The sequence below is a fragment of the Protopterus annectens genome, chromosome 9.part0, assembly GCF_019279795.1.
Source record: "Protopterus annectens isolate FY-2018-M chromosome 9.part0, PAN1.0, whole genome shotgun sequence".
Classification (NCBI taxonomy): domain Eukaryota; kingdom Metazoa; phylum Chordata; order Ceratodontiformes; family Protopteridae; genus Protopterus; species Protopterus annectens.
In genome coordinates, this window is record NC_056743.1 from 855,461,440 (window position 1) to 855,478,916 (window position 17,477).

The following is a 17,477-nucleotide window of genomic DNA, read 5'->3' on the forward strand; positions in this document are numbered from 1 at the left end:
TGTGTGTGTGTGTGTGTGTGTGTGTGTTTGCATATATCCCACACCTCCTCAAAACAATGCAAAAAAACCAAGGCTATGAAGCAACATAGAAAATCAGAATCCTTAAATAATAAAAAGGATTCATACACAATGACCTATAGCAGCCTAGACTAGTAGATAAATTACAAAAGTTCTCAGTGCTTGAAAAATAAATAATTTGAAAACACTGAATGTGGAAATCAAAGTGAGGAAGCTTATACTTAATCTGATGAATACCTCTCTAGACTTTTTATGTGTTCTTTGAAGAGCTTTATAAATTTAGAGTCAACACATTTCCTGTTACGAGAAATTTGGTAACAGCTTTGCCTCTGCTATAAAATAATGTATCCTAATACACCAGTTAAAAGGTTAAACGAACATAAAAGATATTTCAACTTCCTCATTCAGATCCTACTGGAAGAACCCCCAAAGCAGTACAAATCAGTGTCAGCTTATTCCTGCATCATGTGACTTCAAAGTAGTGCCTGCTCATGCATGTATCATACAACTTCAGAGCAGTGTTAACTCATTCCTGTATCATGTGACTTCAGAGTAGAGCCAGCTGATTCCTATATCATGTGACTTAAGAATGCCACGTGCTCTATCTTTGTGGATTTAGTCAACATGCCCCAGTTTTCTTTTGCTTCAGTACAATGATTATGAGGGGTATACCATATATTAGAGGGAAGAGTAGGGTGTACTTCTGTGAACTTCAGTGGATAATCTACAAAAAGGTAAGTATCCTAAATAAGTCATTAAACAGGGCAAAGTGTAAATTTAAACTGTATTACTAGGAAGTATAAGAAAGATCTTTATCAAATGTAATGGCCAGTAAATTAGAATTTATTGTCGCCAAATGTGATGGCCAGTAAATTAGAATTTATTGTGACCTACATTTTATTAAATAGGCCTTGAAGTTTTTATATCCTCACTGGTCAACATGTCATGTGAGTAGAGTTTTGACATCAGCAACCCACAGCTGCAACGTGCTTGATCATCACAGGTTAAAAAACAAATTTCTAATACAGACAAACCACATGAAATGAACACTCATAAATCATGAGCTAGAAAATACACTCTGCTATGCCCTGCATCAAATAACTGCCAGAGGTGAGTAAATCCTTTTAATCCAAACACTGGTTCACACTGACTTTAATTACTAAAACTGCAACAACTTGGTATGTATTTATATGCTAAACCTGAAAAAGCATGATGCCAAACAGCTACATAAAAGTATGTTTAGGTGTCACTCATACAACATGAATACTAAAAGGGATACTGCTCTGCAAGGCATGTCTTTCTCAGTCTGTCCACTAGACTTACTGTTGACTTCAAAGTGCAGCACTAGTAGGGCCGTGCTTACTTCCTGCACTGTAGGAAGTCATTGCTTAGCCTGATCAGGGGATAGTGGCCAGCATAATGGCATGTTGTTCCATTCTTCCTGCTCTTGAATCCTACACAGATTTTCCAGATGGGGACTCTATAAATAACATTTGAACAAAGTCTCATGTAAAATAACCTCAGTTATAAACAGGGACACAATGAACTAGTCACGTGACCCTCAATAGTCTCTGTGATGTGACACTGTATATCAAAAAATGCTCCCTGATGGGTAAAGTCCATGCATTTTACTTACTCTTGCACCTTTCTCTCCGTTAGTGCCTGGAAATCCTGGAAAACCAAGAGAACCCTGGAGAAAGAGAAAGAAACATTAGTCATGGAGCTAAGTACCACACAAATGCACACATTACACATGCCTCACTTTAAAAATAGATGGACTGTATAAAACAAAATTTGCTACATTTCTTTAATCAAACAACAGCTAATCCATATGCCTGAATACTTCTGGTCATATGCATGTAACTGTTTGTGTGTGTGTGTGTGTGTGTGTGTGTGTGTGTGTGTGTGTGTGTGTGTGTGTATGTGCACATGTGTGTGAGTGCGTGTGAGTGTGTGTGTGTGTGTGTGTGTGTGTGTGTGTGCATGTGTGTGTGTGTGTGTGTGTATGTGTGTGTGTGTGTGTGTGTGTGTGTGTGTGTGTGTGTGTGTGTGTGTGTGTGTGTGTGTGTGTGTGTGTGTGTGTGTGTGTGTGTGTGTGTGTGTGTGTGTGTGTGTGTGTGTGTGTGTGTGTGTGTGTGTGTGTGTGTGTGTATATATGTACTTATGATGTATGGTTTATGTGTCTTCAGATTAATGACCACAAATAATACTAACTGCTGTTGAGGGAAATAGTGAGAAGAAACAGAACTGATTTTATTTACATAATATTTTTTCTAGTTTTCAGAAAATGACATCATTGAACAGAAATGCATTTGTTACATGAGTATCTTCATTGAAGATGTTATGCAAATGAAATAGTCCATATTTAACTAGCATGTTGTTACCTTCCAAACCATACTTCCTACAGCCAACTCTTCAAGAATTTCTAAAGTCAGTACTTCTAGACTAGAAAAGGTTATCCCCAGCCTGGATAACTGTTCTACTAGAAATGGTTGCAATCAGGAACAGACTTAAGCCACTAGCAGGGCAGGTCAAGGCTGTGGACAGAATGCAGTGACTGTTGGCCAGCTCTCCTGCTTGTATGTCTATCTATCTATGCAAAATTACATAGAATTTTTAATAAAGCAAGTTGACGATATTATAAGTAGTAATTATGAGACTATATATACAGGTTGTAGGGAATGAGTGTTCTGGTCTTAAATGCCAAATTCCATGAAACTCACATTTGTTTTACAGTACACAGTCCAAATTTGGGATTTATCATTATTTTTTCATGTAAAAACAAAAAATAAGTGTCCCTGGCAGTGAATGGAAAACACTGTTAATATGTACATTTGTAAGCTTACTGTTATGTTATTAACCTTTCTATAGCATGACTGCCTCTATTTGGTCTCATGTGCTGCAGTAAATAATAATATGGGATGTCTAACCTGATTTTAATAGTAAAATATTGGGAATACTTATGATTTTTGTACTCACCTTTGGTCCTTGTCTTCCTGGGTACCCAGGCAGACCTGGAACACCGAGTTTACCCTAAAAAATAAAGCCACAGAACAAAGTATTAGTAAAACATGTACTCTGTAGTACCACTTTAATATCAAACAGCTTCAAGATAAAACAGTCTGGCACTGGAATCTTTCCCTTCAACAGAATTTATTCTGTTTTGGGGCCACAACAGTCATTACTTTGTATCTGCATGATACTGCATAGGAATGATTAACTAAACACAAACTATCTTGCTCTCTTAATCTAAATTTATTTGAGTCTACTTAACTGAGTCGTTGCATCCTTGCTTTCCAGCATGCCTACCAGTTGTACACACTACTTTCATATGATGCAAAATTAAGTTCAGACTACTAAAACAGTTTAGTGCCTTTCATCTGACATACATTACAGACCACTCTACAAGCTACCCTAAAATGGACTTCTGACAAGATGACAAGAGGAGGCCTGCTAGCTCAACAAACTGGAAAAGTATGAATGAAGGGAGCAAGGAACTACAGGAAGGAAATGAGGTGAAAGATGAACTCACACAGTAGCTGGTTTACAAGACAGTACTGATTCCTAATATAGAAATTGTCACTGGATCTTTCAAGGAACAGTAAAGGTATAAGCTCATTAAATGCTTTCTGTTCATTTATCATAACTCCAACCAAATGACTTGTGCAATTATCTGAAAAGTTCTTAGAATATCTCACTACCTGTCAACTTGACTTTAATAGGTTATCTTTCAGTACATTAATTATGCTTTCTGAAAAACACGTTATCCATTTTGTCATGCTGGATCTTTCTAGTCTTAGTTTTTGACCCCTAAATTTTTGGTTTGAATCAGCCAAACTACTACTTAAACATTCTTTTAAATACTCATCTCATAGAGAGCCCTGTGTGCTAGTATCCATTAACTTAGAAATTAAAGATTCAAGATCGTTTATGTTTCAAAATACAAATAATAATAATAAATATAATTTTGGGCTAAATATTATACTAGTAATTTTTTGATCTCTCTTTATCCTTTTATGTCTTATCAAAGCAAGAGACCACACTGGGACAAAACTACCTAACAGTGACCTGTTTATATATGTAAAAAAATGAGGATATTGGGGCTTCTGGAAGCAGCAAATCTTATTATGAGCCCAATATCTCATTAATTCCCTTTAAAATCCCTCAATACATTTTCATTTAATTTATTAATTTGCTAATTGGGTAAGTGAACTGTTTGCCATGGGCTCTTTCCAGACACCACCCTGTACATAAGGGCAAAGGTAAACACAATATATTAGAGCAGACAGTCAGCCATAATGTTTTGGGAGGTGAGAAGAAGCTGGAATAAACCGATGCAAACTTCAGACAGTAACAAGCAAACAGGCCTGAACCCTGGTCTCTGGAGATAAATATCTTAATCAATGAGCCACAGTGTTTCCCAACAGACTGTTAAAGGAAGAGAGGTCAACAAGAGACAGTGAGGAGGAAGGTATAAATATAGAGTACCAGTCTGGAAAATAAACAGCATATATGCTTAGGTAAACTGCAGTTATTTTGTTATTCCTGTATTTAAAATAAAATGTGCATCAGTGACAGATACATTATTACATTTCATTATTGGAGTGAGAGAAAAAAACAAGTTGTTTACCTAGTTTGTCCAATCTGTGCAGCTAGTATCTTTTAAAAGCTGTCCCTCCTATACCCCTTTTCCTGACCCACCATCCAACAAAGGCTTTCTTTAAGAATGTGGCCTTACTCCCTGCTATCCACTTAGATAATCTGTTCCATTTACTCACTCTTCTTTGTGCGAAAAAGTCCTTTCTAGTTGAATTTTGTACTCTTAATCTGGCAGTCATGTCCCCCTCCTTCCTCTGTCATTCACCTTAGCTGTATGACAACTCTGACTCATACAGGACATGTGTACAGATACCATGTGTCCCACTCTTGCCTGTCCTTAACAAAGAGGTTGAAAACAACTTTAGCTCTTGTAGCTTTGCACCCCCTTGTCCTCTATTCTGTTTATTACACTCTAACCTTTCTTTGTACCTTCTTGAGTAGCTTAATATAGTTATCTTCTAAATGTACCAGAACTGAAAGCAATACTCTAGATGGGACCTGAGCAGAGATCTGTAGAGGCACAATATATTTGTTCCAGCAGCCTGCTTCCTTACAAGCAATACTCCAGATGGGACCTGAGCAGAGATCTGTAGAGGCACAATATATTTGTTCCAGGAGCCTGCTTCCTTAGAAGCAATACTCCAGATGGGTACTGAGCAGAGATCTGTAGCAGCACAATATATTTGTTCCAGGAGCCTGCTTCCTTAGACGCAATACTCCAGATGGGACCTGAGCAGAGATCTGTAGAGGCACAATATATTTCTTCCAGCAGCCTGCTTCCTTAGAAGGAATACTCCAGATGGGACCTGAGCAGAGATCTGTAGAGGCACAATATATTTGTTCCAGGAGCCATGGGACCCTAAGCAGAGTCTGTAGAGGCACAATATATTTGTTCCAGGCAGAGCTCTGTAGAGGCACAATATATTTGTTCCAGGAGCCTGCTTCCTTAGAAGCAATACTCCAGATGGGACCTGAGCAGAGCTCTGTAGAGGCACAATATATTTGTTCCAGGAGCCTGCTTCCTTAGAAGCAATACTCCAAATGGGACCTGAGCAGAGATCTGTAGAGGCACAATATATTTGTTCCAGGAGCCTGCTTCCTTAGAAGCAATACTCCAGAAGGGACCTGAGCAGAGATCTGTAGAGGCACAATATATTTGTTCCAGGAGCCTGCTTCCTTAGAAGCAATAATCCAGATGGGACCCGAGCAGAGATCTGTAGAGGCACAATATATTTGTTCCAGGAGCTTGCTTCCATAGAAGCAATACTCCAGACGGGACCTGAGCAGAGATCTGTAGAGGCACAATATATTTGTTCCAGGAGCCTGCTTCCTTAGAAGCAATACTCCAGAGGGGACCTAAGCAGAGATCTGTAGAGGCACAATATATTTGTTCCAGGAGCCTACTTACTTACAGATAGCCAGTACCTTTTTGACCTGCTTTCTCATTTTGTACCCTCGAAAGTAATTTCTATTTTTAGTTTCACATTTAGATTTTTTTCCTGATCTGTTGTTTTTAAGGTTACTCTTCCCAGATGGTATTTCACGTTGAAAAAAAGAAAGTCTAGATGTTACACTTCCTTGCATTAAAGCATAAATGCCACTTCCTAGTCCACTCTACCAGTGTCCTCAGGATCATTTGAAGGGTTCTTCCTTCATCCTTCACTTTCCCTTCTACTTTAGTGTGATGTGCAAACAGGTTATTCCTGTTTCTAATGCCCCTCATGACATCCTGACATAAAGATACCAAACAGTACTGGTCCAAAGACTGACCCATGTGGAACTCCTCAAACCACTTCTTTTTCCTATGAGGAAGTACCACGAACTACTACTCTTTGCTTCCTTTCACCCAACCACCCTTCTGTCCATTTATTCAGTCTGCCACTCCCAGTTCTTTCAGTTTGTCTTTCATTTTCCTATTAGGGACTGCATCAGTAGACAATGGTTTCCCTTCCATGTTGTAGAGTAAGCCAGTCATTAAAATGAATCATGTTGGACTGCTGTGACCTATTTTACACAAATCCTGCATTTTTTTTTGTTCTCCAAGAAACAAACTATGTTTTTTTTTGTCCTGAGACACTTCTCTTATGACCTTCAATGTTGCCAGACAGGTTTCTGGGCCTGTACTTTCCCAGGTTAGTCTATTTCCCCTCTTATGAAGTGCAGTCCTCTGTAACCTCAGAGTTGCTGACTGGTTGAAGAATTCTGTCAGGGGATGTTTAAACACAATAGCCAAGTTCTTTTAATCCTGAGCATATACTTCAGGACCCCACGACCTGTCTTCCCTTAAATAATTGAATTTTCTTTAGATCTTTTCCTGGGTACATGACTGTGAGATGCCCTTATTCCTTTCCTCTTTCCTCTTTCCAAGCTTGCACTTATCTTTTCTTCTCTTTTGTGAAGACAGAAACAAAGAATTAATTGAGAATTTCTGCTTTCTCCTCTTCATATACTCCTTTTCTGGTCTGGATAATGTTTGTGGCTCTACCTTGTTCTTCCTTCTTTCCTCTGTGCATCTAACAGTGTGTTATTTCTTCCACTAGATGTTTCTCTGCATTTGCATTTGCCTTCCTTACTACCTCAACAGCCCCTTTTTTCTAGTTTCTGCATACTCCTGCCTACACTTCCCTTCTTATATTTAACTCAAGAAATGCCCTTTCCATTGCAGGAACTGCCTCCTTAGGGTTCCTACTGAACCATTTCAGCCTCTTTCATCTTTCTACATTGCTGTTTTTTTCCTGGCTCCTTTTCAATAGCTGTTTGTATGATCTGTGTTATCTTTAATCATAGGCCGTTTGTACACTGTGCTTACCTCCAGTCTCCAGTGTCAGTCACACAAAGTTCCCCCAGCTTAACAAAGACTGCAGTCTTCTGTAGTCCCACAATTTGATTTTGCTTGCCTGTTATCCTGTTAGTCTATATGGAGCTAAAACATTGTACGGCCATGGCTGTCCAAGGACACTTACTTCTAGGTCTTGAACCTCCTCATCCTTGCACAGTGTCCAGTATTTTACCCTTCAGTATATCTTTATGTACTAGCTGAACAAAACTTCTTGGTCCACAATCCATCTCTCTCTCTGATTTGGTTATAAATTTGCACCATTCTGCTCCTGGGAGTAGGCTGACAATAAAATAAGAATGTACCAGTATGCTCCTCGGAGATGTTCTCATAACAACATTTTTTAAAATCATTTGTTGACTGGGCAAACTCACTAAGCTCAAACACTTTTTTCATTGGCATCTGTCTAGTTAAGTTCACACAGCAGACACAGTGAGGCTATGTGAATCAAACCCTGGAGTATGGGATAAAGCTCATCGGCATCTCATGGCCAAAATCCTTTGCTAGCATATTCCAGCAAAAATGGAACAGAGACAGTGATTTTGCAAGAAGATAAGTCAGTTGTCTCTGCAGCTCAAGAAGCTTTACTGATAAGCAGAAAATATATGGGTCTGAACAGTTTCATATGTGTAATTATGAGAACAAAATGCTAATGAAAAGTGATCATAAAACCTTGTAGAGTATTTTCAATGAGTTGTAGAAGGTACCACTCAGGTTATACATAATGTTGCATTCATCAACTGAAACTAAGTTGTGAACTAGGAAGAGAATGGCATATAAGACACATGCCGATTTACTCATATTTGCCACAACAATAAAAGGATCTGCTTGAAGATATATTGAAAGTAACTGGGATATACTGCAATTACCCAAGATATAAAAGGAGATTATAATTTCAAATCTGTCCTGACATTTACCTAGAAATTCAAATGCTTGAACATGCTGCTATAAGAAGCTGGCATGAACAAAAGTCTGATCTGAGGAAAGAAATATAGCTGTATTTTTCATTTAGAAAAGAGATTGGTTGCACAGAAAGATTATTGTTTAAACCAGATAAACTGCTAATGCCAAATCAGTTAATTCAAGAATGATGGCCAGAATATGCAAGTCTCACTTGGGCATAGTCAAGTGTAAAGAAAGAGTTGAGGGTACATTGCTTTGCCAGGAATGTCTTTACAGACACAGCAAGCTCAAAACTGTGTTGTGTACAATACTTACTACAATAAAAATCCAAAAGAACCTATCTTGTTTTATTCAGTTCCGGGTAGACGTAGAGCAAAACTGAGACAGATTTGATTCAGTACAAAGAAAATGTTTATCTCATCTGTGTTGGTTGCTATTCAGTTTCCAGACGTCATGAAGTTTAATGATTCTAGAGGTGTGATTACTGAATTGACAGGTATATGTATGTGTCTTGGTATCCCAGACTGTGTGACATCATATGATAGTCAGTAGTATGCCAGCATGGAATAAAAACATTTACAGAATAAGGGGAACTTCAACAGGCCATGCCCATCCCAAACTATGCATATTCTAGTAGCCAACTTGTGACAGCAATACAAACTGTAAAGCATTTAACGCAGAAGGCAAGAGAGCATTAAGAGCGACCATTATGCGGATTCTTAGCATTATTGGAATATAAAATATATTATACGCAAAATATTGGTCTGTCATCACTGGTTAAAGATTAAAAGAAAAATTCTGATGTCACTTTTATGTTGATGCCAGAAAACCAAACTGAGAAAGAATCGGCCAGTGCAAACATCACAATGTATTACATTTGCTTAGTGACGTTAGGAAGCAATAAGCCTGCCTAGCCTCCCATTTTCATACCCCTCTGTCCCTACCTTCTCCCTTGATTTGAGTACCTCTGTGGATTCCTCCTCCAACAGTCACTGTCCAGTCCATGGGTTCACAACCCTCTCTGTGAAAAAGTACTTTCAGAGACTCAGGAAGTACTTAGTCCTTAGAATCTGCCGTCTCTACCCCCTCCTTCTTCACCTGTCCTTTCTGTTCAGTATGACCCATTTACATCTCTCTGACATGATGTTATGCACCGATACCATCCTTGAGGTCTTTTCTTGTCTCAGGTGAGAAACACTCTAACTGTTCTGGCTTCTGGTCGTATTCCTTCTCTTCCATCCATTGGATCTTTCTGTTTTCTTCTTGATTCCTTCTCACAAACAGACGTTCTTTTCCTTTTCTGGCCTCCAGAACTGCATATGGTAGTCAAGCAGTGGTCTGACCAATGCCCTGTGGAATAGAAACATTTCCATTTTGCCTCAGGAGCTTATCCTCCTGAAGATACACCTCAGCACTCTGTTTTCTGCTCTGCTTTCTCACTCTGCCACCAAAGAACCAGTTCAGGTATGATAAACACCCCCATACCCTTTCCCTGCTATGTTCCCATCAGTTCCAGTCCTCCCAGCTGATACCTCACGGTATGATAAACACCCCCATAGCCTTTCCCTACTCTGTTCCCATCAGTTCCAGTCCTCCCATCTGACACCTCAAAGCATGACAAACACCCTCCATATCCTTTCCCTGCTCTGTTCCCATCAGTTCCAATCCTCCCAGCTGATAGCTCAAAGCATGACAAACACCCCTATATCCTTTTCCTGCTCTGTTCCCATCAATTCCAGTCCTCTCAGCTGATACCTCATGGTATGATAAACAACCCCAAATAATTTCCCTGCTCTGTTCCCAATCAGTTCCAGTCCTCCCAGCTGATAGCTCAATGCATGATAAACATCCCCAAATCCTTTCCCTGCTCTGTTCCCCATCAGTTCCAGTCCTCCCAGCTGATAGCTCAATGCATGCTAAAGATCCCCAAATCCTTTCCCTGCTCTGTTCCCCATCATCTCCAGTCCTCCCAGCTGATACCTCACTTTGGAGAGGAGGTGGTTTACTTGCAGTACTTTACATTTGTTTGAACTGAGCATCAACTTCCACCTTTCTGACACTTATTTGCCTTTTGAAGTCCTTCACTAAACTCTTCCCCAGTGCTTCTCCTATCTTTCCTAGCTTTGTCATCAGCAGAGAGTTTGATCCTGCTACACATTACCTCAGATATACCTGAGACAAACACACTGAAGAATACTGGATCCAGAACAGATCCCTGGATAGTCTCCTAATTTCTGATATTGTCCCTGTCTGTCCTACCATTCAGTATACAGTTATCAAGTTCTTCAGTCTTGGGACTAATCCCAACCTCTCCAGTTTTTCCTATCAACCTCCTGTGCAGCACTGATTCAAAGGCCTTGTTGAAGGCCAGGTCGACTACATCTGTTGATACTCAGCTATCAAATCCATCTGTAAATCAGGCATAAAACTGGATCAGGTCTGACAGAAAGCTTCTTCTTGTTATGAGCATGTGTTGGTTGCTGTCCTCGATAATACTGTCCTATAAAATGTCCCAGCCTTCTACTCTGGTTCTTTCCATGACTTCCCCTGCCACTAATGTTAAACTAACAGGTTTGCAGCTCCTCAGATTTTTCCTGCCCCCCCCATCCTTCATACAAGAGTACCGCAGTTGCTGTCTTCCATTCGTCTGGCACATCTGTTGATGATCTCCATCAGGTGTCCACCAATACATTTGCCAGATTACTGAAGACTCTGGGGGGCAGCTCATCCAGTCCTTGAAATTTTATCACCCACATCAATTCTACTGTAATAAACACACTAGACCTCTTTCTGTACTGAAAAAAATTATATAAGATGAGAACTCAGCACATTTCCATTGAGAAACAACTAAAATCAGTTATTCTGTCAAAATGTGAGCAGCCAAGATCGTATATTGTTCAAACTGCAGAAGGCAAAGTGCTGAGATGAAAAAAGACACATCTGGGATTACCTTTCAGATCCTGAATCGCAGAATGCCGAATTCCAGAATCTTGAAATGAGAATGTCAAATCACTAACGCCTAATTTTTCTCACAGAAAGGAAACACTTTACCATCACAAAAGTTCAACACACTGGCCTATGTAAAAACCACCTAGGTGAGGGTCTATATCCCCCACCCCCCCAACTATACATCCTAACACAGGATCTCAGTACAGTGGGGAAAAGGGCATATTTTCACATGCTAGGCAAGTGTTTACTTACCCTGGGAAACATTGGCCGTTCATGAATGTCAGTTTTCAGTACTGTCATCTCGACATTCTGAATGTCAATGTTATGGGCATTGGGATTTAGAAGGAGATCCCACATTTGTACGAGATTAATATGTTTATAGCGACTGTGCGAGGCACAGACTTTCTCCAATATACTTTTAACAGTTGTAATAGCTGTAAATTATCTGTAGAAGTGTCCAGACTGATATCTAGGCCAGATTCTAAAAGTCTGCTTTATACACAAGCCTTACACCAGAGTAAGTCTCTTACACCAACAGCAAATCTTTTGGAATCCAGCCCCTTGCTCTATCCTAAGAGACATCTTCTGATGTGACTGCAAGGCTACCTCAACTGCAAGAAATTGACAATGAAATTTTGAGTACTTAACATCAGCTAATAAGACCGCTTTACAAATGAGCCCCTGAAGCTCAACTCAATGAGAGCTGTTGGGAACTCATGCAGAAGAAAAATGTTAAAATATGTGTTCCCCTCCATCCCAGGAATTTAAGATGTGAAACTGTAAACCCTTTAATCCATTTAAATTTGTATCAACCAACAGCACCATCAGACAAACAAAAAAGGACAAGCACTAAAAACAAAAGGAATCACTGTTGTCCCACACAGGTAATCACACCAGCAGTGATTTCCTGTGGAAAACAGGGATGCTTTTGAAAACGTGGGATGTACTACATGGGCAGGTGTGCCTAATTATTGCAGAGTCTTAGCACTTTTCACACTACCCCTAAATATTCTGATTTCAGTTCACTAGACTGTAAAATGAAACCTATTTACCTTTCACTCAGGCACTATGAAGCCTTCTTTCCATATGCCTGCCTATATTAATGTTTCCTGGCTTTTACTCAGTACGGGTTATTACAGAAAGACCTATTTTTTTGTTACTCTTCCTCTTTCTCTAAGATAAGAATGTCTAATGCAAAAAGGTTTGTAGTCCTTACCTTTTCACCAACAGCTCCGATGGGACCCACGTCACCTGGTGGCCCAACACGACCCTTTGGACCTTCAGGCCCATCCTCACCTCTTGACCCTGGAACACCAAGTTCACCCTGTCAAGCAAAACACACAACATGTTAAGTCACAGAAAACAAAAGAACTGTGACTTGAAAATAAATGACAGATATTCCAAAGAACAGGAAAGTCCTTTCTTCCTTTTCCTGAAACCACATTAAAATAACAACCCATTGAGTATTCTAGTAGTCTGTTACTCGGGAACCTTTTTAAAGATGAAAATATCTTTGCTATATACCTAACCAGGCATATCCAACAACTGGAACGTCCACAGAAGTTCCTCACTAAAAGAATACAGGGAGTAAGTAATATGTCCTGTGAAGACCATATCAAGGCCCTATCCCTGTATTCTGTCTCCTATAGGCTGTTGAGGGGAGATCTATGCCTGGCATACAAGGCATTGTCAAACTCCACTCTAATGGACCTCCTGCATATCCACAAAACAAGCAGCACTAGAATTACCCATTCTAAAGACTTAAACCTTTCCTGTGATGTAAATAGGACCTGCTGGAGAGATAGGTATGTATCCCAGAGACTACCCCATCTACGGAACAGGATCCTCATCCATGAGAAACAGAGTTCCTTCCTAACCCAATTCAACTGCAACTTGGACAATTGGATGGGAAACTGGAAATTCATCCCTGGTTTGGCACTTATGTCTCTAATGGACATGAGTAACCTGTAAATGGTTCATCTCTTAGGCCCATGCTTACACTTATCAAGGGTACCAGAACTTGTCAGAGATTTGGGATGCATGGCTAGGCTTATAAAGGCCCTTGTGGCCGTTAGCCTAGTAAACACCTATGATGAACCTATGATGTCATACCTCACGTACATCACATGTCACATGTTATTTGTGCAGAGTTCACTCACTGTATGAATAAGTCAACAAATCTCTGGTTAAACTTTAAACTAACAAGATTCAGCTCTACTGCCAGTGAAGCGTAACAGAAGGGGTACTAGGATATTCCAGTGAATATCTGCCAATTACAAAAGGAGTCAATATACCAAGCACCTGTTTCAAGCCTGCAAAAGGGTATGGTTCAAACCTGTAGCAGGTGGAAAGTTTTTTTGTTGAATACTGCATTATCTCTTACTGCTAGAATAAGCATACACTGGCTAGGGAAAATAAAACCACTTACCCTGTCTCCCTTGACGCCCATGTCACCTTTGATTCCTGTAAAGCCTTCTTCACCCTAAAAAGAAGAAACAGAACAGTTAGTTGCTTTTAAAATTAGTATAATCATTTCACCTGAAGTAAGGGGTCTCACTCCATGGTCAGAAAGCAAAACGAATTCATCAGAAGTACCATACCTACAACACTACTGTGCTAGTTAGGTTCCATCTACTGCTCCTTTGTGGCTAAGGGCAAGGCTCACACTATCCTTTTCACTGTTCACACCATTGATTTGTTTCTCTCTGTCAGTGTGTAGTGTGGTTGTTTATGGTATGTAGACGCTGATGTCTGCACAGAATATGGCTTCAGTATTCTGCCACACCAGTACCAGACACTTGTTTCCCCCTAAGTCTTACTTTACTTCCCCATTCCTCACCTCCCAGGGAAGGGCAGTCAGCCAGGAGCTACTTGGCCCTCGTCCTTCCCATCGCAGAACAGTATCTGGCTGGAGCTCCTTGCCAGGTACTGTATGCTAGTCTCTTGTGGTCTTACTGTATCTTAGTGGACCAGCCAAAATGCCATTAAATGCTACATGCCCAGTTACATAGTCACTGCATAAGGGGATAGCTGTGTATAAAACTGAAAGTTACCTGGACTTAAAAAATAAAACAGAGAAACACTGTCACAATGTTAATTTCTCATCAGCTAATCCTACATTTCTGTGGCCCATCATAAATAAAAGCAAGGGCTCCTAGTTCTCACACTGACTTTTTAAGGGTGGTTAAACTATTTGAGGGCATAAAATAATGAAATAGTCCCTTAAAGCAGACAATTACTACGTCATGTTACAAATACATAAGCTGAAGGATGAAAAAAAAAGTAAAAAAAAATATTTTACTGACACTGAACAGTACTTAAATGGAAAATACAGTATACAGTTAAACATGTCTACAGCTATAGCTTACTGAACAGGTAGAGACATGGCCAAACTGGGTGGCCTAAGTGGGCCTTACTAGACAGCAAAGTGTACAAAAGTGTATTCAGGTGTGTTCTGTTACTTACCTTCTCACCCTTGTGACCCTTCAAGCCTCTGATGCCTTCTACACCCTTAAATCAATAAAAAAGAGAGTAAGGAAAATGTGCTCTGTACCTCTGTGTTAACAATGAATATACTTTAAGTTATGTACCATGACAAAAAAACAGCAAAGAAAACTTGAACCATTTTGCATATGACATTAATAAACAGAGAATCATTCATTAGACCAGCTGTGGTCTGCAATAAACATGTCCTTACTTTGGACAGCTTCAGTGGGATTACACATTTTAAACACTAACTTATGATAGCTGTGTTTCATAAAATGCGGACTTTATTTAGGTTTAAGACTTGCAGTCACATAGCTGATCCGAAACAATGAACCTATTTTTCAAGTGAAACACTAATCCAATAGCCTGTTCAGGTAGCAGGGAAGCATTTCAGTAAGCTTAGCCACATACTGCAAATATTTCTTTACTTCCACAAGACGGCTTTAGAGTATTCCCCAAAGCTACTGTTTTGTGGACTTTATAGCAATGGGCCTCTCTTAATTTACAGGAATAGACCACAGCCTCCCTCTGGTATCAAAAAAGGGACCATAGGCCTCTCAAAAACAGATGAGTTTAGTTAACACAGGACATTAGAAGTAAAATAAGTGTTCTGTCAGTAACATGCCAGCTTTGATTTAGGTGCTGCAGTCCTCTTCCCCCCTGCGACTAAGATTTGTCACTAACTTGTAGACAAATATTTTAATTCATTGACTACTGACCACATAACTTTAGGCTCAGCACATCAAAAAAGATTACTTAAACTGCCAATTTTAAATACTGCAGATTGTCAGACCAGCTTGGGGCCTTCCCTTACTAGAAGCTTGGGCCCCAGTAAGAAAATTTGTCTCACCATTTGGAAAGCTCAGCCCTACACTTACTTGTTAATGCACGAAAATGTATATGCATGTAAGCTCATTACTATGTGCTGATTCATCAGTCTCACTAGCTATCAGCACAGTCAAACTGTGTTTATTTTAGGCTATTAAAATAAAATTTCTCTAAACCACATGAAAACAGTAGACGAATTTCATGCCTGCATAAATTTTCAGGTTGTGCCTGAAAAGGGTCTTTCTACCAACCCACCTGCCCCGGTTACCAAATATTATAAATAAATAAACATTATAGTATAATTATACTAGGCCTACTATTTATTGTTTTGTCACTCATTAGTTCAAGGGTAAATACTGACTTTTTTAACACTGGCAGGTACATACTAGAATCATTTTACTACCCAGACAGTTACTACATTGTTGTCCTTATTTAATTAGATAACGAAGTATTAAAGTCATTGTTACCAATGGTCATTAAACCATTCTTCTTTATCCTGTCTGGTGTACACAACTGTACATAATCACAGGAAATGGAACTCTGGCAGCATGTTTCAGTGTCCGAAACAGTTACCTAACAATGATAACTGGTATCACAGGAAGATAAGCCAGATAGCCATGGAAAAGAATTTCATGATTCAAATGGGAGATTCCATAGCAGAGTTCTAGTTTCAGCTTGGTGTACTGAATTATAGCAAAGTTCGTAATGGTCATTGTAGACAATATAAACTTGTCAACTTTGTAATTAAACTGTCAACAGTCACAAAAAAGACACATCTACACACACACACACACACACACACACACACACACACACACACACACACACACACACACACGTCAGTACGCATGTAAACTGAACATACATCACATGTAACAAAACTCAAACACTACTATAAACTAACAACTTAAGCTTGGGTTAGTACAAACAATAATAAATTACCTTTACACCACGTGGTCCTGGATATCCAATTGGACCCTGTGGGCCTAGAGGACCCTAAAAACAAAGGAACAATGAAACAAAACATTTAATGTATTAATCATTGATAATGACAATAATGTAACAATGGGGTGTGCATATATATGTATGTATATGTACAGAGGGCTCCTATTCCAGCAATGTAACTCTACTTTTTTTTTTTTTTTTTTTATACTGATATCTGATATGAAAATCAAATGTTTTCTAATTTAACACAATCTGGCCTATATCTCAATGTAATACAAATTCACAGACTAAAGCTTTTATTCACCACTTTCGATGGAACTGTTTTGACAGTTGCTTTGCAGCCAACCTGTTCTCCTGTTTTATCTACATATTATTTGTACATTATATGACAAGTTTCTTGTTGGATTTATTGTCATCCTTCACTTAACTTACATTATGTTTCCATTGTATAACGTATTTACTGTTGGATTTATTGTCACCTCATACTTCTCTTACATTACATTTATTTTATTTACATTTTGTTGACCAGGTTAGTCCCACTAAGCCAACGGCCTCTTATCAGGAGAGACCCAAGGTGGTATTTGTATTGAGAAAGGAAAGTTTGGCCAGGGAACTAGGGAACTTCCACTGCTCTTTTCAGTTACGTGTCATGAGATCATTTACATTCACCTGAGCTACCATCCATTCAGGGAGATGGGGCATCGGTTCAACATCTCATGTGAAGGAGAGCACACTCATCGGTTCAGGACCCTCCTTATACTGCACTGCAATATCAGTACTGGATAATGAATCCTACTACCAAAGGGAAAGGTGCTAATTGATGAGTTACTGAGACTCATATTCCAATTATGCAACATATTTAATACTACATTTATTGTTATCCTACTCTTCAATTATATTCATGTGATATATT

At 39.3% G+C, this 17,477-nt stretch overlaps 1 protein-coding gene across 1 annotated transcript in view; it reads right to left on the minus strand.

Annotated features, from left to right (window-relative positions):
- The window catches only part of COL11A2 (collagen type XI alpha 2 chain), a 484,735-nt gene that overhangs the window by 144,034 nt on the left and 323,224 nt on the right, over positions 1-17,477 (minus strand). The window contains exons 30-35 of the mRNA XM_044083566.1: positions 16,562-16,615; positions 14,771-14,815; positions 13,734-13,787; positions 12,522-12,629; positions 2,998-3,051; positions 1,655-1,708 (exon numbers count right to left, since the gene is read on the minus strand). Coding sequence (XP_043939501.1) covers positions 1,655-1,708; positions 2,998-3,051; positions 12,522-12,629; positions 13,734-13,787; positions 14,771-14,815; positions 16,562-16,615 — 369 coding nt within the window. The remainder of the gene's footprint in view (positions 1-1,654; positions 1,709-2,997; positions 3,052-12,521; positions 12,630-13,733; positions 13,788-14,770; positions 14,816-16,561; positions 16,616-17,477) is intronic.